Source organism: Guyanagaster necrorhizus, assembly GCF_019112545.1.
Source record: "Guyanagaster necrorhizus MCA 3950 unplaced genomic scaffold BT62scaffold_4, whole genome shotgun sequence".
Lineage (NCBI taxonomy): Eukaryota > Fungi > Basidiomycota > Agaricomycetes > Agaricales > Physalacriaceae > Guyanagaster > Guyanagaster necrorhizus.
The window spans coordinates 1,009,047-1,031,520 of record NW_025064883.1 but is presented as its reverse complement, the minus strand read 5'-3'; the positions used below and the strand labels follow the sequence as shown (position 1 = coordinate 1,031,520).

The 22,474-nt window shown below is 49.7% G+C and overlaps 7 protein-coding genes across 7 annotated transcripts; 2 read left to right on the top strand and 5 right to left on the bottom strand.

Moving 5' to 3' along the window:
• Positions 1-292: 292 nt before the first annotated feature.
• Positions 293-3,446, bottom strand: BT62DRAFT_1001314 (uncharacterized protein; the record flags this gene model as incomplete). Its single annotated transcript, XM_043176721.1, has 13 exons — positions 293-499; positions 558-691; positions 748-927; positions 986-1,046; positions 1,105-1,323; positions 1,373-1,620; positions 1,670-1,821; positions 1,878-2,008; positions 2,039-2,166; positions 2,218-2,810; positions 2,868-2,941; positions 2,992-3,182; positions 3,233-3,446. The coding sequence occupies 13 exons, from the start codon at positions 3,444-3,446 to the stop codon at positions 293-295; spliced, it is 2,532 nt and encodes an 843-aa protein (XP_043043997.1).
• Positions 3,447-3,531: 85 nt separating this feature from the next.
• On the bottom strand, positions 3,532-6,292 carry BT62DRAFT_1044833 (DEAD-domain-containing protein; the record flags this gene model as incomplete). The annotated part of the gene is made up of 8 exons (XM_043178461.1): positions 3,532-3,951; positions 4,003-4,088; positions 4,144-4,264; positions 4,312-4,498; positions 4,555-4,736; positions 4,787-5,316; positions 5,370-6,054; positions 6,107-6,292. The coding sequence occupies 8 exons, from the start codon at positions 6,290-6,292 to the stop codon at positions 3,622-3,624; spliced, it is 2,307 nt and encodes a 768-aa protein (XP_043043996.1). The 3' UTR covers positions 3,532-3,621.
• Positions 6,293-6,515: 223 nt separating this feature from the next.
• On the bottom strand, positions 6,516-10,669 carry BT62DRAFT_943393 (ras GEF). The gene is made up of 12 exons (XM_043187876.1): positions 9,671-10,669; positions 9,470-9,620; positions 9,214-9,420; positions 8,954-9,157; positions 8,456-8,897; positions 8,323-8,393; positions 8,130-8,271; positions 7,538-8,072; positions 7,384-7,484; positions 7,034-7,333; positions 6,760-6,982; positions 6,516-6,706 (listed from the first exon to the last, which is right to left on the bottom strand). The coding sequence occupies exons 1-12, from the start codon at positions 10,505-10,507 to the stop codon at positions 6,575-6,577; spliced, it is 3,345 nt and encodes a 1,114-aa protein (XP_043043995.1). The 5' UTR covers positions 10,508-10,669; the 3' UTR covers positions 6,516-6,574.
• Positions 10,670-10,737: 68 nt separating this feature from the next.
• On the top strand, positions 10,738-12,205 carry BT62DRAFT_991425 (sure-like protein; the record flags this gene model as incomplete). The annotated part of the gene is made up of 9 exons (XM_043190281.1): positions 10,738-10,770; positions 10,820-10,895; positions 10,953-11,000; positions 11,049-11,108; positions 11,159-11,211; positions 11,261-11,284; positions 11,336-11,398; positions 11,456-11,489; positions 11,541-12,205. 9 exons carry the CDS (start codon positions 10,738-10,740, stop codon positions 12,146-12,148), a joined length of 999 nt encoding a protein of 332 aa, XP_043043994.1. The 3' UTR covers positions 12,149-12,205.
• On the bottom strand, positions 12,197-17,568 carry BT62DRAFT_1001310 (uncharacterized protein; the record flags this gene model as incomplete). Its single annotated transcript, XM_043176720.1, has 25 exons — positions 12,197-12,352; positions 12,400-12,482; positions 12,603-12,743; positions 12,796-12,955; positions 13,005-13,048; positions 13,098-13,170; positions 13,222-13,268; positions 13,323-13,399; positions 13,456-13,572; positions 13,623-13,634; positions 13,687-13,722; positions 13,776-14,057; positions 14,227-14,318; positions 14,371-14,457; positions 14,528-14,718; positions 14,772-14,926; positions 14,975-15,052; positions 15,400-15,860; positions 15,909-15,982; positions 16,038-16,209; positions 16,264-16,357; positions 16,413-16,472; positions 16,520-17,000; positions 17,065-17,255; positions 17,303-17,568. The coding sequence occupies 25 exons, from the start codon at positions 17,566-17,568 to the stop codon at positions 12,197-12,199; spliced, it is 3,630 nt and encodes a 1,209-aa protein (XP_043043993.1).
• A 526-nt stretch (positions 17,569-18,094) lies between these two features.
• Positions 18,095-19,916, top strand: BT62DRAFT_927776 (PIN domain-like protein). The gene is made up of 9 exons (XM_043185345.1): positions 18,095-18,405; positions 18,457-18,630; positions 18,676-18,726; positions 18,778-18,930; positions 18,983-19,113; positions 19,166-19,394; positions 19,443-19,507; positions 19,570-19,729; positions 19,781-19,916. The coding sequence occupies exons 1-9, from the start codon at positions 18,115-18,117 to the stop codon at positions 19,832-19,834; spliced, it is 1,308 nt and encodes a 435-aa protein (XP_043043992.1). The 5' UTR covers positions 18,095-18,114; the 3' UTR covers positions 19,835-19,916.
• Positions 19,666-21,280, bottom strand: BT62DRAFT_984926 (metal-dependent protein hydrolase). The gene is made up of 8 exons (XM_043189897.1): positions 21,151-21,280; positions 21,013-21,100; positions 20,697-20,956; positions 20,490-20,645; positions 20,267-20,443; positions 19,987-20,221; positions 19,781-19,940; positions 19,666-19,729 (listed from the first exon to the last, which is right to left on the bottom strand). The coding sequence occupies exons 1-7, from the start codon at positions 21,265-21,267 to the stop codon at positions 19,885-19,887; spliced, it is 1,089 nt and encodes a 362-aa protein (XP_043043991.1). The 5' UTR covers positions 21,268-21,280; the 3' UTR covers positions 19,666-19,729; positions 19,781-19,884.
• Between the last annotated feature and the right edge of the window lie 1,194 nt (positions 21,281-22,474).

The following is a 22,474-nucleotide window of genomic DNA, read 5'->3' as shown; positions in this document are numbered from 1 at the left end:
CATGGAAAAAGAATTCGAATCTTGGGCACGAGGGAGGCAAAGAGAGTCCGCGGCCCTTAAAAGTAGTCCGACTCGAGTCCGACCAAGTTAGCCGATGACTTGTACAATTACAGAAACACCGCCTAATCCTACTGGGATCGTCTGCTATTTCGCCCTACAGAAGCTTGTATTGCCTCGCGCCATCCTTTCCTTTTACCTTCCACAGAATGGCGACTATGCCCTTCTACCCATGCTATCGCCATTTATTCCCCGTTCGCCTTTTAATTTTCAAGTCACCGTGCCAGATGCAGATTCATTCGTCGGCCATGGAGATCTCTGCGTTCTCTTCTCCTTCCGCATCCTCGCCTTCCAGGTCAATGACCTCCATCATCATCCTGTTCCCGCCAATAACGCATGCAACTCTTCGTCCTTTCCTTCCGTTCACCGCAAGAGCCACCTCCCCTGCCTGACATCCAGCCAATCGACGGCACCGCTTGATCGGAATCCGTACCGATTCCATCTGCAACGAGGCCAGAGAAAATCAGATTCCCCCCCCCGGGAATGTGCTGTGCCCTTACCTGACCCGTCCTCCACCGCGAGACTACATCATCCATTAAATTTTCACGCAGATGCATTCTTACGTACTCTCCATCACACAGCAGCCCTTGATACCCCAAATCATTGTAACCAACAGTTGCGATAAACGTTCCCCCTGAAGTTTTCGATCAAGATCACTATGAATGCGGACGCAAACAAGCCTAAGCTTACCGTCTTCGCCCCGAAGCCGGTAAACAATTACGACATATTCATCGTCAAAAAATTCCGCTTCCAGCACCTCCAATTCTTCCTTGGAACCGTCTTCGTTCTCGATGCAGCACTCGAGAAGGCACACCTCCACCACCCCATCCGGTGCCTTCTCGCTACCATACTCGACTCGTGCCAAACATACTGTGCCATGGTCAGTATCTAATCGGAAAGTGTCGCGCGGTATCATAATTTAACTCACAAAAAGTTGGACCTTCCGCGCTTAGTGAAGGTATCACCAAATACTGCAGGAGGTGTGCGTTCTGCGATGTATATCTGAATCAGTTTGGACACAGGAACCGGCACGGAGCTAATAATCACCCCATTATTGTCCTCTATTGACGTCCGCTCCCGGATTTTCAGATTCGCCCGTGTGTTTACCACCCGCTCATCGAATGCCTTAGCGCCGACTGTAATTCGGGCCGAGCGTCCTGTGGCTCCCGCAGCCCTTAAGAACACACGTTGGCACTGTGAAACCAACTCTTGAATTAACGAGACTATGTTCCGGTCAATATGGTTCAGATTCCTTTGCTTAACATTCTGTGACTTCCCATCAGTAATATTAACCGGTGAACAATACAGTACATACAGGTCGCCATGCCATTTGCTTCGTATTATCTAACAGGTCCTGTGTACGTTTGAGAACATCCGACAGAGACGAATCAGACCCATTATTGATCCCCAGGTCTCGCGGACTGAAATGGGGAACGGGTCCCATGAACCATTTGTCGATAGGGCTCACGACGAGGCCAGACATGAAATATTTGTTCACCTCCAAAATATCGTGACGAATGACTGGAGAAAGAACATCATTGTTCGGGTTTGCACTCAGAATTTCTGGCCGAGGTGAGACAGATGAACGAAATATGAATGTCGATAACGTTACCAAAACGAAGCCATGACATGAATTCTCTGAAACGAGTAAATTCACGACGAGCAGCAGCTGCAAGCCAGGCAGCCAGAATGATCGCGCGATTGCAATGCTCAATGCAGGTAGCGAGGTCGTCGCTCTGCAGTTCAAACAAGGCGTATTCAGGTCTGTCAAACACAAAGATAGTAAGTCATGGGACAAATTAATTCTGAAAGTTGCTCACAACTTCGACCAGCCTTGCACCTCCTCCAGGACGAGGTGAATCCGCTGACATGCAGGAGCGAGACGTTTCTCCGAAAAGTCGCGCAACATCATAAGAGATTCCACGACTGTACCTTCCCATCTATGCAAGCCCTGTACGCAGGTCAACATGCGTCAAAACACGATAGCAGCACAACTTGCCCTTTCACTCATTGACTCGCCATTGCTTCCAAGATAATCGGCGAGTTGATCGGACGCACGGCCGGTCAGAAGAAGAGTAGTAATATCCAGAATAGGATCATAATCGCTCACTGCAGCCGCTCTCAATGCGTGCTCAACAAAACATCCAAGCACACACATACCGACGAAGACCTGCCGCCTCGCTTTCAACCCCTGGATCCATTTAGGCCCCATATCTCTTGCGGCCTGAACGGTGTCGGATCCAAACCATGAGACGTACATTTCTTTAACAATACGCATGATATACCAAGATAGCTGTCTAACGATGCTTGATAACTTTGCCATATCGCGAACCTGTCGTTGTTGCAACAAAGGTACATCGATCGTCACCGCTTCCAGAGCCGTCGAAGTGAGGAGAGGGGAAGTTTGGCAGGGATATGCATAGAAAGTTGGCCGTTTGGGATGTTTGTACAGTGACGATATGCTTAGGCTGCCACCCACATTCGCCGCGCCAAGTGGATAGCTTCCATCAAGGAAGCAATGCATGCGGCCGGTACCATCAACAGCCACGAGGATGCTGTTCACATTGGCATCGTCAGCGTCGTCGGCCACTTCTCCACCTGCAGAATCTGCGTGAAGGACGGGATTAGCTGAGCCCATAGAAGCCGACATCAGATCGAGCTTTAACGTTGGCCAAGCTTTGATAACTTTGGGGATGTCTGTTTGAGACCCCACGCCAGTCTGAGAGCCTTGGAAAGCGAAGAGATCAATTGCGCTGAGGCGGAGCTAACATGATGAACAAGACCTCCTGTGAACTTGATAGTTGACACACCTGGCCTTCGGAGTATCGTCTTGAATATTATCGAGTAGCGGCAGTGCTTGAAGGAGGGAACGCGCAGACCCTGTCTTGAGCAATGTTCACTTACAGTTCTAGAATAAACATAGTCATATCATACCACAATGTCGTCTCTTTGGAAAATATCTGGTATCGAACTGTTCCTGACAGGTTTTTCTTGGCTGTGCCACCACACGCTGCTGATGGACATTGGCCCGCCCGAAGGACGTATGGACAAGATACCCTCTACACGTCCGTCTTGAAGGGAGTGTATCTTCAGGTAATGGGCATGCGTGACAGCAATACTCCTCCCTATAACGAGATGAAGTACACAAGGCAAGCACGAGTAACATAGTGCCTACCGTCCGGACTCCAAGCCACGTCAATGATATTATCGCTGGGATCAACTTCCCAGACCTTGATACCATTGTTTTTGTACAGGTTGAGTCCCTCTGAAAGACCTACCTGGGTCACCAGGAGGACTAAATCTTTGTCCGGGCAGCAGGCAGATGCCAATAGGCGGCATGGCGACGACAGATGCGCAAGCGACAGGGATGCGAATGCATTCGTCTGCATGTTCCAAGGTCACCAAAGGATAAGGCCGCTGCAGTGATGTTATCGGGGAACAGACGAAGGTCAAGGAGAATCATCTCTCGAAGCAGAAAAACGCGTCTGTCACACTCCCCGCACGACCAGTCACATTGTGACTAACGTGACATTCAGTGTACTTGTCAGAAAGGGTACAAAAAAACTATTTCCCTTTACGCTTCGACCCTTTCCTTCCCGTCCCCACCGACACACCTTTCTTCGACCTTGCGCCCTCATGCGCCCTCTGACTCAGATCATTATCAAAAGCTCCAGCGGATCGTGGGGCCTTTTTCGGAGTCTTCCTGTCCTTAGCCTTCGATGCCTTCGACGGACGTCGTTCTGGAACCCCAATTTTAGCTGGTCGCGCCGATTTCTTTGCTGATCGGATGGCCGCTTGCAGCGGGCGGCTGTCTCCCATCTCAGCATCATCTTCCATTGCTAATTTCCGCCTCTTTGCTTTCCTTGACAGCCCAGAGAACTTGCTCCGTTTGGGCTACGTTAACAAGGGTTAGCTTCAATATTTAGATTACACGAGGTTGCCCACCTTGTCCTGTTTATCTTTAGCAGTTTCCGCCGGCTTGGTTCGACCCCCAGAAATAAAACCCGCTTCGTATTGCTGCTTGCTGATGGCTGAGGTTAAGGATATAAGCGCAAGACCTAGAAACTATTAGAATGCCTAAATTACCTCCCATATGCTGTTTTTCCTTGTTCGTCTGGAACCACGTTCTGGCTGGCCGCGAGAATATCTCTGCTTCATGCTCAATTATGTTTTGACCCTTCTTCAGTTCCATCTGGGCTTGCTGGAACTACAAGGAGCTCAGAAATGCAATGCTATGCGATCAAATCGACATACCTGCTTCTCCTCCTTTTCCTCTCGCATTACTTCCGCGACTTCCGCCTTGATGCTCTCCAATTTTTCCGCCCACTTGCCCACGGCTTCTGGTGGAACGACTCTGTGACGAACTTGATCGGCACCCGCCCCATGCTTGATTGCGGCCTTGAGCATTTTGCGATCTGCTTCACCTACCAGCGTTACAGACCTAGAATTTTCTGGATCAGAAGAGAATCCGGCAAGTAGCCGAGGACCAAGACATACCGTCCCTTCTTTCCCGCGCGAGCTGTTCTACCAACCCGATGTAGGTATTGGGCTAATTGACCGGGCATATCATAGTTGATCACAGTCTCTATCCCCTTGATATCCAAACCACGAGAAGCAAGGTCCGTGGCCATCAAAAAGTCGGCGGCGCCATCACGGAACTGTTGCAAAGCTTTCAGTCGCTGTACTTGGCGTTAGAAAAGTCCGTTCACTCGAGAAAGTCAAGACCGACCTGCTCTTGGCTAAGGTCTCCGTGAAGCTCTTCACATTTCATACCAAGCAGAGAAAAAACAATTCGTAACTGATGCGCAAGCTTCTTGCTACGCAGGAAGATAATAGTTTTCTCGCGGAACGTTCGCTTGCATAGCGTGACCAGTAAAGCGGAACGTTCGCTCTCTTTACCGGCCCGTACTCGGACGAACTCTTGCACTAGGTTTTTCGAGGTACCTCGCCGGGGATCTACGAATAATCGTACTGGTTTATGCAACGACATCTTAACCAGTTCATCTACTGAGTCTGTCATGGTTGCAGAAAATAGCATCGTTTGTCGAGAGGTTGGGCAGGACTTGATAATCTCCGAAAGTTCGTCGGCAAATCCGTCGGAGAGCATGCGATCGGCTTCATCCAAAACTAGAATGTCTAGATTGTCCAGATTGAAAGAAGGAGAATTGCGTATATGGTCAATAAGACGACCGGGAGTAGCAATAACAACGTCTGGACGGTTGCGTAAAGCGGCCTCTTGTGTTTTGAGAGAGAGTCCACCTATTTCGTTTCGTCAGGCATTGGAGAGATTTTGAGGACAAAGATCTACGAACCTACGATTAAACAAAGCTGTATGTCTGTGTGAGTCGCGAGTTTGGTGCCTACGTCATAACATTGTACCGCCAGTTCTCGAGTGGGAACAAGTACCAAGCACCTAGTGGCCGCAGCTTTTTTACCCTTCTCCCGGTAAAGCAGCCGCTCCAACATTGGAATTGTGAACGCGGCTGTTTTTCCGGAACCGGTTACTGCTCCTCCGACAATGTCTTTTCCTAACAGAGCCACAGGGATGGCTACAGCCTGGATGGGAGTTGGCTTCTGGAATCCTATTGTCGTTAAGGCTTTCACAAGGGGCCGGGAAAGATTCATGGTAAGGAATGAGGAATGTTCTTCCGAAGAAGGGACGGTTTCCGAATCAAAGAAAGCCGCTTTTCGTGCTTTCTCTGCTGCAGTTTCGACTTCAGAATCATCGGAAGACGACGAATCCGAGAGATTGCCATCGTCTTCATGTTCGGAAGTTTGAGAGTCGCATTCGTCCACTTCGTCGTCAGAAGTCGCCAAAGGATCATCCTCATCCTCGTCTTCTTCGTCCAGGCCAGTAGGTTCGTCCTCTTCATCATCATCTCCATGATCTCCATGGATAGCATCGGTTTCTTTGTCGGAAAACTCTTCCTCTATCGACCGTTTTCTTTTATTAGAGAGTCGCCGACGTTGAATAATATCGTCTACAGATATGGGTTCCTGGGAAAACAGATGAATACAAGTTTGAGCAAAGCGAAAAGAAGGAGCGTACTGGTCGAGTACCTTTTCTGACGTAGTCGTGGGCGGTGACCGTGGAGACATCCAAAAAATCTGTATAAGGATCTCCAGACAAATCGAAAGTAAAGTCGGGATTCAACGTCTCGTCTTTGACGGAATTGATAGTCAAATCTGGTGAGTGTTCCACATCAGAGTCTATGGTCATAACATAGTCGGCCATCTCGGAGGTTGTCAGTTCCGTTCAAAGAGTTTTTGGAAGAGGACAACTTGATCTTAATCAGGGAATCTAAGCGAGTTTTTTTGCTGTCACGTGGCTTTTAATCTCAGGAGCAATAATTGTTGAATCAATGCAAGACTCGTATACAGCAGAAAAATCAGCAACCGACAACTATATGCATGGTATCCTAAAAGACATGATATGAACAAGTATAAACATAACAGGGCATGACAGGGCGTAAGCAACAAGTTCTGCTTGCAGTAGATGAAGATGGCGGAGAAAGGATCACCAGAATAGAAGTCGTCGCAAGATAGCTACATCCTTCGGCTGTTGCGGAGGATCACGCAATGGACGAGGCGGGGCAGGTCGGTATTCATCAAAGTCCACATCGGGAGGCGCTATACGAGACTTCTGCATCTGTTCGTCGCTGTTTCGTAAGTAAATCGCACGACTAGCATGAGAAGACGAACCTCTTCATCCATCAAGTTATGACACTGAAGCATTTGCGTTATATTCGGTCTCTCAACGAAGTTGTAGTCCATTGTCGATAAACACTGTGCTTGGCATTGCGTGGTATTGGTTATGAATCTACCCATCATATTGAATTTACCCCAATGAACCTTGGTAGCATCATCAGAATGGAAGTCATCGTTCCCTTCGTGAGAGCGAATGAGATCCGATATGTGGACTTCCCTAGAGGACGATGAGGGAAGGCAGACACCGAATTCTGTGAAATGTACGTACAAAGCGGGTATACATGCACCCTTGGTATTTCTCAAGGCAAGCCGGTAAGCACGATGTGAACGAATGTGCTGTAAAAGGACGTCCCACGACTGCAAGTTCTTAGCGTGATCAGGCGCTTTCGTTTTGAATTGTTCCATCGTCTGATCGCCTGGGAAAGTTGCATTGTTGATTCCTGCAACAAAGGCTCGCAATGCAGAGTAATTGTTGAGGGTGCGAAGCTTCTGAGCGACATCAACAAATTTCTCAATTTGTTTGGCACGCGCTCTGGCTTTATCATGGCAAAGAATCAAGGATACCACCCTGTAAGTGTGATTAGACCGGCCGTTAGAACAGCTTATACGTTAACGAACCAGTCCGCGAGGTGATTAGAGACGCTATTAAAACGAGCAATGGCATCAACTTCTGGGTCCTTCTTCCCAGAGACGAATGTGTAATTCAACCAATGGCGGGGCTTATATCAAGATCGAATGAGTAAGCAATAAGAATGTATGACAAGAAACATACCCGTATTTGAAGGAATAACTTGCTTTCCAACCGTGTAATTTCTTGGGCAATCTCTTCTGGATCAGTCGCATTGACTTCTTGAGCAACGCGTTGAAGTATCTTTAACTGCTCCTTTGGTGTGGGGTCGTCATTGACATGGCTATTCTGGGGAAGGAGGGCTTTCGCAGACAAAGGTAGACTGCCTTTGCGCTCCCGGAATCCTGTCGCAGGCTTTGCTTTCACCGTAGAGGAAGACGCATTCAAATAGGACAATGAATCCGCTTCCGATTTGGATGCACCGTCATCGTCATCTTCCAGAAGGCTGTAAGAGTCATCACTTTCATCCGCTGGATCCTCGACTTTGAGGGCCCATGCGGCATCTAAATCGACGAGATTTGGCAATACCTCGAGGAACGGCAGGAAATCAGATCCATAGTGAAGGAGATAGGTCTTGGAGATGATGGATTTGATGAGCGCTGAAAGGGCCCCGGCAGTACCCCGAACGGCGAAGTCATAGGGATAATCTCGAATCCAAAGCTCAAGAAGGTGGCAGATTCTGTGATCAATCATGATCAGTACGCTACCATCGTCAAGGGATACACAAAATATATACCTCATCTGGGCGTAACATGCAAACATGGGATCACCAGACGGACTGTCTAGCTGTCGCATACGTTTTTGCATCGCCAACAAAAGGCTCCTAGGACTTGCGAAGCGCCGATAGGTAAGCAGGAAATGTGTGATATACGTAGGGTCTGTGCGAAATGCACTCAGTTTGAGCGCTGCAAGAAAATTGACTAGCTCACCATCTCCGCTGACGCCAAGGAATAGAAGCTTATCCAGAAGTTCATCAAGAGTGGCCCACTGAGCCGGACGCCTGCGTTAGGTGAAGATGTTAGTTTAGATGGAGTTTTGGGTAATATTTAGTGAGAGACTGACGAGTCCTTGAGTTTGCTTGCTTTCTTTTCCTCAGGAACTTCCTTAGGCACATCTGCAGAAACCACACGCCCGTCCAATAAATCAACACTAGCATTATTCTCCTGCTGGCCGGCAATTGATAGATTTGAATTTTCAGTGTCATTGATGCCACGTAAATCCTGCGAATTGAATTTCTCCTGTTCCGATAAGAGATCACCCGTCGACCGCGCTCGCACGGGGGGATTTGGCGTTGCTGTGCGAGACGCCGGGATAGAAGGCAGCGGCGCAGATGGGTGTTGGGGTTGGGGGATATGTGTCGCAGGTGCTTGAACAGAATTGTGCGTGGATGTGGATGAAGCCACGGTAGGGGTCCTCGATGATTCCCACTTCTCCCATGGAGGCAGTATGAGAATATCTGGGGAAGCAGGATTTCGATAGTCCTCAAATTCGCTTCTCGAAGACCCTGCACGTCCTACGATCAGTCAAGGCATGAGCTTGATAACAATAAAACGGACATACGTCGATCGCGGAGGACTGCCTTTAAGAGCCAGTCAAATGACCGTCGCATCTTCTCTTTTCCACTATCGTCGGCATTATGAACTTCAACGAGGCCAACATCATACTGCTGGAGGATATCCAGAGCTGCCTGCGGGTCGATGCGGCGTGATAAATCCGACTTGCATGCCAACACAACGGTCGGAAGCTGTAGTGCGCGGTATCCACCTACGGAGCTTCACTATCAAGATAGACACGAGAGAAAAAATAGACTGGCCACCCACGAAGAAGGGCCTCCACAGGCCTGAACGATTGCTCATCTGAAGCATCGTAACATATCAACACACCATCAACTCGTGGAGCCTCGGGTAGAAAGTTGACTGTAGATACAGATGTATCCGGTATGGACAGAGGAATATCGACCTCAATTATGTTCAAGGGGCACTCCCGGGTGTTGTCAGCCTGGGGAAGCTTTCCTACTCGGCGAGTATCTATAGTATGTCAAGAGATGCAAGAGGCAAAGCAGATGGTTGCACTCACATCGAGACGCGTGTTGTGATCCTAGAAGAGGCGCACTGGGATCCGAGAGACCATAACCTCTGAGACCTTTGCGAATGACCATGGACTTGCCACACCCCGCCACTCCTACCACAACCAGAGTCACAGCGAGATTCTGGTTGACAGTTTCGGGCTACACGGTATCAGTCATGTGAGGGCTTCTGAGTACGACAGAGAACATACTGGGGACATGGTTGTATTTATTACCATACGTCGATTGGAGCTTGGGGTATAGACTCCCAAGGAACCACTCCGTGTTCTGCCCACGGGTGACGCCACTGGGATGCCTCGCCTGGGCACGGACTGCAAAGAAGATGCCGATTGCATACGATGCACGCCCTCCTGCGTGCTAGAACTAGGGGAAGTGGTCATGATGCTACTCATGCTAGAAGTCGTGCTCAGGGTGGGCGTGCGAGATGGAAGAGGAAGCTCGCCACCGCTGACAAACGTCTTGCCCTTGTCATGGCCTTTCAATGAACCAAGTTTGTAACCGTCAGTGGGACTGTTGAGAACATCGGAGCGCTCGATATCAGATTCACCGACAACAGATTCGTGGTCATCGCCAACGGTGCTGATGCTGGTGCCTCGGTTGCGGCCCAAGAGACGTCTGTCTCGATCCAGCTTCTTGGTTACATCAAAAACAAAGCCCTTAGGGGGATCCAGAGAGGAACCGGTGTGGCCGCAGTTGGGTCTGGTGGTTATGGACGAATGATCGCGTCCGTAGTGAACAAACGAGTCGACAGATATGGATTTGCGAAGACTGGGAGGCAAGGGAAGCAGCGACGCAGCAGCAGGTTGTGGTTCTACGAAGTCAACGGGGATTTGAGATGGCGAGTTTAAGGCGGTGGAAAACGAGTCCCTGGATCGCTGAGAAGGAGCTGGCGACTGGGCTGCGGCGACATGGTCGGAATTATCTGAATGGCTGGAGGTCGTGCACGACGACGACGGGCCATCGGGAATCATGAGGGCTGGAAGAGATGTCGGCGAGAATAGACCTTGCTCTGCTTGTGGTCTAGCCATCGTCTAACCCCGTCAAGGGAAGGTGCCGCGGCGTAATTGCTGGAAGAAGGACGAAGAGGAAGAAGAAAGAAAGAAAGAAGAAAGCACGGAAAATGTCGAGGTCGCAGTGTCGCAGGAAAAGGATGCAAGTGGGAAGATGACAGGGATGAGTCTCGACTATACACTGCTAGTTTGATCTCATATAATACCCCGTTCCGTGTCACATCCGTAACTCTTGACTTCCATCATCGATGGCCCCCAAGGCCCCGACCGTCCTGCTCACTGTGCGTTCTCCCTTCAATGCTCTCGTAGCACGGTGCTCAGCTCATCTAGAACGACGACGGCCCCCCAAATGCTCGCGAATCACCCTATGTTTTTGGTCTATACCAACATCTCACCCAGACGCTAGGTACGACATCAAACACCGGTCCAAGTAAATATAATCATTCATCGTTTCTTATATCAGGATGGAACGTCAAGGTTGTTTTGCCTAGCTCGCAAAAGTCGTGGATCGGTTAGTCCGGCAGAATATATCTCAATATGCCTTTGACTGTCCTGCAAGGCAAGGCATACCACATCAATGAGGTAACGAAGGGCACCTATTTCTATCCCAAGGCTCTTGGTCTGTGCCTTACTTCTACGACGTATCTCTCTATGGACTGCTTCCTACAGACGGTGCTGGGGAAGTGTCCGTGACCTCTCGGCCTCTGAAAGACGGCGAAATAGTCAGTCTCTGTACCGTCTTTGTCCTGGCAACAGCCTGACCTTTATCAGGCAGAATGGATTCTCCTTGACGGTGTATGAAGCAGTTCTTCATTTATGATCTCACGGACACTCAGAGCTCCGCAGACCCCAGCTACCTGCGCGAACGTCGCCTTGCACAATCTCTTCCCCGGGCAGATCGATCTTGTTGTATGGGCTTCGCCACCCTCCGCTACCATTCCATGAACTCTCTTTCTGTTATCATAGGTATCTGGACCTAATCTAGGAAGGAATTCGTCGTGTAAGCACACATCCCGTTCTGATGGCTGATTTCTCTGAGACTCTACATAAGCCGCATTTGCTCTTTCTTCGGGTACCATTGGCGCCGCACTGTCTGCATCACTGTCCCAAACGCGATCAATTGCCATATCGTACGGAACCGTTCTTCATCCGACGCCAACCACCTTTTTCGAGCCTGCCCACATACTTGGCATAAGAATCATCAATTATCTCTGGGGTAATTGGGGGAAGGATGAAGGAGGTCTTAGAGAGGATGAAGTGGATCTCTACAATGTCAACATTCCCCTTATACAAGGGCTTTTGACAGAGGAAAGCCTGAAGATTTGTTGGACAACGATGTGGAGAAAGCCTTACGGCAGACTTTTCAAGCGACTGGAAACCTCGGATCTCGTGAAGGATTCGAGTTCCGCCGCCGGCCCAGATGCACCAGCTATAAGTGGGGATTCCGGAGTTAATCGGCCAAGCGGATTACTGTTCAGATGGTCACCGAATATGGAGGGTTTAATTCGACCTCCAGAGTCATCTCTACCCGTCGGATCTGATGGATGGGCAATACACAAGGGCTGGGTGAGTGTCACTCCGCTGTGTGCTACTTTTGCAGAGCCTCCACATCCGGAAGTGCAGGACATAGAAGAAAAGGTCTGGAAAATGAAGTTGTAGATGTATTCTGTGTAAAGTCTATGCTACGCGTCAATACAAAGTTTTTTGCTAAAAGGATGTCAAAATCCCGACGAGCATCAGTAGATACGTTAGTCCCAGCGTCAGCGAACCACGTGGAATAGACAGTGGAACAGCTGCAGACACCTGGCCGTTCAACATCTGCTTGCGGTAAACTTTCAACGAGTTGATACTCCATGAGGCGTTCTATTTTCCAGTTAGCATATGAATGTTTGTCATGATTGACTACGCACGACGAAGTTGGATGGATCTTGTAGACGGTCCGAGCATGAACCTGGACACCCCGATGTGGCGTAAGAATTACCAGCCCAGTCACCTATCAACTGTTATCACAAGATCCCATAATTCGTGATAAATCGACTTGCCACAGAATGTGATATCTATTTGTATACAAGAAGAATTAGTTGAGGCTGACGTCAGAGAAAATGGCGCCCACCAAATATTATAGAGTGATTGACGAAGAACTCCAAGGGATCGCAATCAGCAGGATCCAATGATGCGACTGGAACGCCCCAGTTTGACGGATTGGGACTCCCGTCATCAATGTCACCTGGAATGGCCGCTCGATAGAATGAATCTGAACGGAGTCAGGATGTGTAACGTCCGAGCAGGGGGTCATTAATACTGACAGACAGATATTCCGTTCTCATCCCACTTCATCGCAAAGATACCACCGCCTTGGGCATCAAAATATGGGCCGTACGATGCGCGGCTCCATTCCGTTATCCCACATCCGGAGTTAGAATTAACATTACCATCGCAATCGGTGTTGTTGACACCACTTGTTTGCTGTGGAATAAATGTAAGAGCTTGGAATTCTTTTCATGACCTCGCTCACCACGACCGTGCCGGTAAAAGAAGCATTAGGATTCAGATAGCAGCCTGAAAGAACAATTATCCCTAGGCTTGCAACTGTAAAATGTCAACGAACCTGGTCCAGTATGCCAAGCAACCTGATTGTGCTCATTGTCATGTACACCTTCAATGATATCTACTTCGCCGGTCTGAGAATAATCATTTATAACGGCAAGTCACGGAAAAATGGAGGATCATACATATGGCCATGTTCCGCTCCCAAGGGTCCAAAACGCAGGCCAAACTCCTGGACAGATGCGTAAGAAGAAGCGGATCGACCAAATTTTTACCGACATCGTACCGCAACCCCACGGCGCCTGGTTGAGATCCAAGATAAAAAGACCAGTGTTGTACTGGGCATAGCTCGAAATGCGAACACTTGTGGGTACTTCAGCACAGGGATTGACAATAGAACAGGACGGAAACATACGTACCTGTCTCTATTCACGCCATCGTCCAGCCATGTCGTGTTGTCTCCCTTCATGATTACGACTCCATCTTCCTGAACGTATGCAAGGCCCTTGGAGAATGCCTCGCTGGAATTGAGATAACTACAGAAGCATTCACATCGCGTTTGCCGCGTGATATTACCTGCACTTACTTTACCGTTCCACTAGCGAAGGACATCAAACGCCAGGGTTAGTTGATAGGGTAGAAAAACGTACTGGGTAGGGTCAGAACCGTTATAGAAGCCAAAATAGCTGTGCTACCAATGTTACCTCTCGTCCATGCTGGTGATCTACAATCTACTCACTCGAAAAAGGATGTCCCGGAATAGTCGTCCTCAAGAAGCCAGAGAAACGTCGAGCCGTTGGGATTGACATCAAAGCTGTCGTATCGCCTTTCAAGTGGAGAGTCGGACGATGAATACCAACTGCCGGGACTGAATACTAGGTCGAACCAGTGACCAGGACGTGCAAGGGTAGAAGGGGGGTCGAGAAGAAGGAAGGATACAATGTAGAAGGGAAGGTCGTGATGCATGAGAATCGTGAGTAGTCGTCGGTGAGAAACGTCTAAAGTCAAACCCGGCCAACACCTTACCTACACGTCAAGAATAGATCCAACAAATGAACCGCAGCTTTGTTGATCAGCCTCATGCCTTACTCTCGTTTACTTCCGTTTCTTACTCAGCATGGAATCAGTATTTTTATAGGCAACCGTACTACATGGGCATGATGGTAAACATGAAAAAACAGCAAAATCACCGGTAGCGACGGAGGCTGAGCGTGTTGTGCTTGAGCCAGGTGGAGTACTGGGGTGCATGGTTGTGGCGATGACCCTTGCCCAGGCCACGGTTCTACAAATGTCATCAAGTACACCGAAAAATGCGGCATGGATCCCAAACGCACTTTCTTGCCAATGGCTGTAAGACCACGGGCTTCCCGACGTTTGTGGACAGGGTCGACGATCCAGTTGATACGGGGATCACGGCGAATCTACGAAAACAAAACTTGAGTCAAAGAGTGAAAAAAAAAAAAAAAAGAAGAAAAAAAGCCATTCACGTACCGCCTTGTGACTCGGGTCTACCAAGATAACCTCGTAGTACTTGTACACACCATCCTGGTTCACCCAGTACGAGTTCAAGACCCGCAAGTTTCCACAACGTCGACCCACACGCTCCTCAGCAGTGCTTCGCAGACTGCGCTGGAACTTGAGGTGGTTCACACCCTGCCTAACGGGCTTGCCGTACGTAGCACCTGAATATCCACATCATTAACGACCTTCAAAACAGATTTCCGCCCAAACACACCCTTGGGGACAGGTTTCTTGCGGTTTCCTCGTCGAACACGGATACGGTAAACAACATATCCCTGCTTGGCCTTGTATCCCAGGCGGCGGGCCTTATCGGGGCGGGAAGGACGAGAGGCACGGTGGATCACATTGAGCTGACGGTATTCCCAGCATCTGCACCTAGTTAGTTGAAGACAAAATGCCTTTGAGAATGGGACACACCGAACCCGGAACAGGAAACGCAGGATATCCGACTGTTTCTTCTTGTACAGCTCACCGACGTACTTGTAGGCTCCCATCCTGACTGTCAATAAGTCAGTACAGAATCACAGATATCAGAGATTCGGACGCACACTTTTCTTGAGGGTGTTGACTTGCCGCCAAATTTCGGTCCCTCAGTTGATTACATAACTACTGTACAGTTTTGCGGTATTTGCCGGGGTGCTGACCGGGCCGATAACTTCCGAGTTTTTGAAGGGTCACTTGCAGGGTCATTCATGGATGATAAGTAGGTTTGGTATATATTGTTTGGTGTAAAGAATAAGTATCATGCATATCCTTTCGTTTGCTGTTATCCACGTCATCCTCTCGTCGACCCATGATCCCCCCCAAGTCTAAGCCATGCTGTCCCAAGGAACAGCACCCACGCGAAAACAATGAGGCCTGCGCTTAGTGTTACAAACACCTCCCCACGTCGGATTTCACCCTTTGTCAGAACATCATCACTGTGGAACTTGATCCTAGATCCCGTGGAAGAGTACCGTCGGTGAGACTCCGATGTCTCCAAGAGAGGCGTCTCTTGTTCGCGGGCTGAAGAATGCACGGAAACATCTCTACCCCGTACTTTACCTCTATCCGTTGAGGGCTCCGGAGAGAAAGATGTCGAAGACTGCTCATGGAGAGCAGCATTTTTCTGTCGTTGCAGATATGCAAGTGCGACAATGCTCAGCAGTTGAAGAATGTTCAAGCAGAAAAATATGTTGAGAAGGTATTGAACAGCTGCAGTGTTTCCTTGAGATATCTTGTTCACGAAATGCTGGCCTTTCTTGTGCGTGTCTAATGCCAGGCCGGCTAAAGTCTGGAATATAGTTGACCCGGTTTGCTCCAACTGAAATACATGAGTAGGTCTTAGGCACACTGAGCAGAAGAGACTTACGCTCTTGTGCACACCGAGGGCAGTGGACACATACTTCAGAGACACAATCTTTGGTACCAACACGACAAGCAGAACTGCCGCAAGAAGTTGTGTCAGAAGCTAGTAAAGCTCAACCAGGATTCGACGCACGAGGAGAAAACCCATGTCCCACTGCAAACGCGGCAATGGCTGGTCTGGCGGTCTGGGTCCAGCTTGGCGGCAGAACTAGCCATCCGTATGCTGACAACGTCAGACACGAGGAGAGGAGCAATAGCTGGACGACTATGGGCCGGTGTCTAAGACGGTCAACGATGAGTCCGCACTATTGAGAAAAAGTTCAGATACATCAGATAATTCACGCATACGGTCATCTTACAACTGGATAAAAGAAAAGGCTTCCGGCAAGTAGGTACGAAGCTTCATTAGCGGCATCTTGTTCGGACATTCCATACCGATTTTCAATAATGTTTCTAGATAGCCGATTCATGAATAAACATAACCACAAATAAGGACTTAGTTACGCACGCGGCCAGATGGGTAAAAGGTGACCATATCGCACCGCAAAAAATATTAAGTCCCACGTAACTAAAATATGGTTACATGCTTGTTGAATAAAGAGTATAGGAACTTACGACCAAAAGACGTCGCCAAGCTTCGTTATTTCTCTCAGATGGACTCTCCGTTTAGCAGCAACCTTTTCCAAGGCTTGCGCTTCCGTGATGTTCGTTATAGACCTCCGTCGAGCCTCTTCAGTGATATCCGCAGCCTCAAGCTCGGCGCCAGCGCCATCAATAAGCCATCGAGAAGCAGCGATGTACACCAAGTTAACGATGACCGACATGGCGGCTAGCGTAGTGGCGGCATAGAACGGCGCGCGAGGCCCGAACATCTCCGTCAATGGGTAAGACGTGCGGGCAGAGACGAAGGAGGCGCCCTTGCCAACGATGAGGCCAAATGCCATGGAGACACCTAGGCCATGCGACTTGAAGAAACGAACAATGATCGTCTCTTGCACGACAGCAACTGGGCTTACACCTAGTCCGAATATGAACATACCAAGGGCCATCACCCGGATGCTACCGATAATGTCGCCTATGAGCAAGACGACCTGACCTAGGAGGAGGGGGGGGGAAGGTTAGTTGATTGAAAGAGGCTGCGGGCTAGAATGGTGACTTACCAACGAAGATGATGCCTGTAGCAAGGATGCTAGTAAAGGTTGTCCCGAGGCTGCTGGCCAAGACACCACCGAGAAGAGGCGTCCAAGTACTATTGAGACTAAAGGCCGATATTAAAAGACTGAACTCGGTATGCGAAGTCCCCAATTCTCTCGAGATGCGGCTCTTTAGCGGACCGAGTACATATGAAGCACTAGAGGTGGCATGAGAAGTGATATGCAGTACGTGTACAAGACCCACTAGTGACTTCCGACGCTCAGACAGCAAGCACAGAGGAGAGCAATGGTCCTAATGAAGAACGCTCGGCGCCGCAACGCAGCGGTAGTCGACTTGCGTCGTGTGACGGGAGCTACAGGGACAAGCTCCTCGTCATGTTCACCGACACTGCGACCTAGGATGCACTCTACCTCGTGGTCTGATTCTTCGTTACGAGATGCAACGAGAAGTTCGTCACACGATGTACGGCGGTAATTGGGGTCAGGCTGTTGAAGAGCAGACGACGACATGAATGAAGGCAAAGATGTGGTGGTGGTGGTAGGAGGGCAAGACTGCGATCGGGGGCTTCCGTGGTGCAAAATATCCGTATGCAGAGGACGAAACTTCTGTGAAGCATTCTGGCCAAATTAGCTTATATAGGATTTGGCAGCTACTCGATCTATCAGGGGAAGCTTGATTCTTATCTGATAAGGGGATGTGGCGATATATCTGTCTTGTACGGGTATCGGATAAGATATTGGCTAACCAGATCTAGGCCACTGCGCACCCGAGGCTCCAGGCCCCATGCATCATCCTTGATGGCCCTAACAATGTCGTTTCATAACGGTGCACCTGACAGACTGTCGCTTCCAAGCGGCGTATGCAACTTACATGCTGAGGGGAAAAAAAAAATCGGACCCTCCCGCCAAGTGGCTTACCCCCGCAAGCGCCACCATTTAAATAGCTTGACCATCTGATCCTCGATTACATTGTCGCTCGGGTAATGCCGAGCCTCGGCTGACCTAATGACGCGTGACGTCAGAAATCACGCCTCCTCCCTCATCCTCCCACCAACCATGGGCATCAAAGGCCTCACAGGGCTCATAACAGAACACGCCCCAAATGCCATCAAGGAACACGAAATCAAAAATCTCTTTGGGCGCAAGGTCGCCATCGATGCTTCTATGTCTATCTACCAGTTCCTCATCGCCGTGCGCCAGCGCGACGGAGAGATGCTTCAGAATGACTCGGGCGAGACGACCAGCCACCTCATGGGATTCTTCTACCGTACCATACGTATCGTGGAGAATGGGATAAAGCCGGCGTATGTGTTTGATGGAAAGCCGCCAGAGTTGAAGAAGGGCGTGGTACGTGTCGCTCTGTAAACATAAGATGGCATTGCTCTGATGGGGGGTTAGTTGTCCAGGCGGCTGGCGCGACGCGAGGAGGCCAAGGAGGAAGGCGAAGAAGCCAAAGAGACTGGGACCACTGAAGATGTGGATAGGTTCTCGCGCAGGACGGTCAAAGTCACCAGGGAGCACAATGAAGAGTGCAGGCGGCTCCTAGGCCTAATGGGCATTCCTGTGGTCGTCGTGAGTGTGCTTTGCCTGCGTCAGTTTATGGCTAATGATTTTTAGGCTCCGTCCGAGGCAGAAGCTCAGTGTGCAGAGCTCGCACGAGGAGGCAAGGTGAGTGTTGCACGTCTCGTCTGCCCAAGTTATGCTTCATGTTGCTGTTAGGTGTATGCGGCAGGATCAGAGGACATGGACACTCTCACATTCTCAGCGCCCATCCTTCTTCGACACCTTACCTTTTCTGAAGCCAAGAAGCAGCCTATTAGCGAGATAAGTTTAAAACTTGCCCTTGAAGGACTCGACATGGACATGAGCCAAGTGCGTCGTATTCACTGTGAGCGTTATTCGCCGATCTAAAAGTCATCTTCAGTTCATAGATCTTTGCATTCTTCTTGGTTGTGACTACCTTGAACCGATAAAGGGCGTGGGTCCCAAGTCTGCACTAAAGCTAATCAGGGAGCGCGGTGATCTGAAAACTATCATCAAAGACCTACGAGCAAAGTAAGATTTTATTCCAAGCGTGGCTTCTGGGGCTGATTAGTGTTTGTCTCAGGCAAGCCGAGAAGGCCGACGCAGCGGCGTCCGAGGAGGAGGAGGACCCTCCCGTGGACACATCTGACGCCGAACAGCCTGACAATCAGGATGAAAAGCCGAAGCCTAAACCAAAGAAAAGGGGGAAGGGGAAGGGTAGAGGCGGTATGGTCGTTCCAGAAGAATGGCCTTGGGAGGAGGCCAAAAAGGTATTTGAGGAACCCGATGTGACACCGGCTAATGAGATTGAGGCGCGTTTCTGATTATGCTCATGCTGCGCGCAGCTTATATTTGACTAGTTGGAGTGGAAGAACCCTGATGTCGACGGTCTGGTGCAGTTTTTGGTCACAGAGAAGGGTTTCAAGTGCGCATCTTTTGCCTGTGCATCTATCTAGTCTTTGCATGCTCATGCTCATTTTTTGATAGTGAGGATCGTGTACGCAAGGGCACAGAGAAGCTGCAAAAATTTTTGAATGCCAAGCAGCAAGGACGGCTGGATGGGTTCTTTACTGTTAAAGCAAAGGAAAAGAAGGAGCCACCGAAGAAGGGGAAGGAGAAGGACTCAAAGACAAAGGGAAAACGAAAGGTATGTGCTCATGTACTCTGTCGGTTTGATGTTGATTAATTGTAATTGTAGAACGACGACAAGGAATCTGGATCCAAAGGCAAGAAGGCCCGAACGAAAAAGTAGATTTACATTCATTTATTTTGTATCTATCTGTATATTTGTCACCCGCGCCATCACAATGTCAAAGCGAATTGAGCAAGCTTCAGTGCTCCCTCTTTTGTCTGGTTTCCTAGACCGGATATTAGCAAAAGGAATGAATAATGGATGCTACGCACCTCCGATGAAACCGCTAGCATGTACAAAGATACCACCTTGAATGCCGCTCACTTTTGTTAACTCATCGTCTCGCAGGCCGCGCCATTGCTCCGGAAGGGCCTTTCGGCTCTCGAAGCTCTCTTGTGCAATGGGGACGGCCTGTATTCGCCAGGCTTTTGCCATCTCGTCTGGGTAAACAACGTATATCGTCTGACCCTCCGTTTGGGATTCGCTTTCCAGTTCGAATAGATGAGACTAATCCCGTCAGAATCAATTTGGTTGACCGCAGAACGGACTTGCCTTCCAGGGCAAGAACTGCTCCAATAGTAAGATTTTGCCGGTGGAGTCAGCAACTTTTTTGCTGTTCGCTACAGCATCGACTAGTATATCCCGGGCAGGCAGCCACGCATTGGCGTAGAAATCAAGCTTTGCGAAAAACTCTTCTCCGGTCAGGGACGAGGCTATGGCGAATCTGTCCTGTGTGGGAATGAGGAAATGTGATTGACGGGGAGCAGGGCCCTACATCCATTCCCTGGGAATCGACGGGTTGGTTCCAAGAGGGGTTGAGGGCTGCTACGCGGCTGGGGAGGCTGGTGCCCCCGCTTTTGTAGGCGGGTTTTATGTCTTCTGGGTAGCGGGGAATGCCATTGTCGCCGCCGTCGATGGCTTCTATGAATTCCTGTAATGGGAGAGTTAGTAATGCATGAGCAATCGAACGATTGGAACGAACCTCATACATCTTGAGCCACAGCGTCTGGACCTTTGGATCGTCCAAAGAAACCTGGGTGCGATTAGAGATGACCTCTTTACCGAAGTGCTTGAAGACGAGACCGGCAGAACTGAGCTTGGTGGTAAAGCCATGGCCAAAGACTTGGGTAAAGCCGCGCTGGTGGTGGTCGAAGCGCTGCTTTGCTTCGTCATAGATGGCGCCGACGTCGACGACGATGTCGCACGAGTCCAAGATGGCGGGATCGCGGGTGCGCTTTAGCTCTAGTAACATGGGAGAATGAAGAGAAACAGGATGGGTGAAAGGATGAAACACGGACCGGCACCCTGATATGCGGTGGTCTGGCGAAGCAAAAAAACGGCGAGGGCCTCGTCGCAGTGAAAGGTGCCGTTATGTGTGCCGATGATCTGGCTGTTGTAAGATATACGTTGGACAGGGATGATTGAAGGATCCCTGCCTTTTGATGGTCCATTTTCTGTTTTTTCTGGAGGGGCGATAGGTCGGACATGCTGCGAGTGAGGGAACGAAGAGAGAAGAATGAATGGAATCGGGATCGGAGGCAAGAGGTATTCATGGTAAGAGCTAACGGTCACATATAATAATAATATTTTATTCGTTACGTCACACGGACTGGCGCGCCTCAGGGTTTTTGCTTTCAACTATAAAAGTCGCGGGATGGTATCTACCTTCCTCTATCCACCCTCATGAATGTCAGCCCAATAACTCCCAGCCCAGACCTTTATGCGCATATACTCGCCTGGCGCCAGGCTGTCGCTGATGCCGTCGATGCTGGCGAGATTCTGGATCCCTCGTCGCCGCCAGACTTTGAGCCGACTACGCTAACGACGTACATGTCGTACCCACCGGCATCGCCGCTAAATTTCTTTCAAAATATGATGGTGAGGCGGCCTGTTCGTCAGCTACGTGTGCTGCTTACTCACGGTGTGGCAGCCCTACCCGATGGAGACCGTTGATGCCCGCATTGACCGGCTGCTTCGCCAGAAACAGACATCCGCCAGTCGTCGGCAGTGGACGGTGTCGCATGCGCCCGTATGTTCGGCGTATGACAGATCTCAGCGTCTGGCTGCCGTCCAGACGACACCTCGACGTTCGCGTCACACATCGCCCTACTATGCTATCTCATAATCAGAGTATGTCCATCCTGCTTGCCAGACATGGGGGCTAATTAAAATACAGTCCATGCAATGTAATAATGTCCATAACCATCAATGAGAGATTAGAGCAAAGCCATCACCCCACCAACAACAACTCCCACCAGTCCAATAAACAGTCCATTTCTCTGCAACGCCATCGCACCAGCAATGTAGCTATCATCCGGCCCATATGTGTTCCCGTCTGAAGCAGTGGCTCCGGGCGAAGGTGCCCCATCCGTTGCTCCACCCCCACTCACATCTGTCGACGCCGTGGGCAGGTTGCTGGCTGTCGTAGAAGTGTCGCTGGTATGCGACGAGGATTTCGTAGTAGTACTGTTGCCTGACGTAGTGCTTGTACTGTTCCCCGATGCAGACGATGTCGACGAAGAAGCGGTATTCGTTATGGTAGTGAGGATTGTAGCAATCGATGTCACCGACCCAGACGACGCTACTGAATATATGGTAGAAACTTGTGCATTGCCAGTTGTCGACTAAGTTTTGTTAGACCAGGATTATGGTCATTCTGAAGAGTCTTACCTGAGCAAGCGCAAGAAGAGGAAGAATGAGAAGGAAGAAAAAGACCAGGATGCTCTGGGACTGTCTCTGCTGCCCGTACATGCTCGCACC

Excerpts from the sequence above, each read along its gene's own strand:
- BT62DRAFT_927776 (XM_043185345.1), top strand. The coding sequence starts at position 18,115 with ATGGGCATCAAAGGCCTCACAGGGCTCATAACAGAACACGCCCCAAAT. Across the intron at positions 18,406-18,456 it reads CAGAGTTGAAGAAGGGCGTG|TTGTCCAGGCGGCTGGCGCG; the intron begins GTACGTGTCGCT and ends ATGGGGGGTTAG. Across the intron at positions 19,114-19,165 it reads ATCAAAGACCTACGAGCAAA|GCAAGCCGAGAAGGCCGACG; the intron begins GTAAGATTTTAT and ends TGTTTGTCTCAG.
- BT62DRAFT_943393 (XM_043187876.1), bottom strand. The coding sequence starts at position 10,507 with ATGGCTAGACCACAAGCAGAGCAAGGTCTATTCTCGCCGACATCTCTT. Across the intron at positions 8,073-8,129 it reads GCATGTTACGCCCAGATGAG|AATCTGCCACCTTCTTGAGC; the intron begins GTATATATTTTG and ends GATTGATCACAG. Across the intron at positions 6,983-7,033 it reads GGTGCATGTATACCCGCTTT|GGAAGTCCACATATCGGATC; the intron begins GTACGTACATTT and ends ATCGTCCTCTAG.
- BT62DRAFT_984926 (XM_043189897.1), bottom strand. The coding sequence starts at position 21,267 with ATGAATACCTCTTGCCTCCGATCCCGATTCCATTCATTCTTCTCTCTT. Across the intron at positions 20,222-20,266 it reads AGCAGTTCTTGCCCTGGAAG|TCTCATCTATTCGAACTGGA; the intron begins GCAAGTCCGTTC and ends TGACGGGATTAG. Across the intron at positions 19,941-19,986 it reads TGCTAGCGGTTTCATCGGAG|GAAACCAGACAAAAGAGGGA; the intron begins GTGCGTAGCATC and ends TATCCGGTCTAG.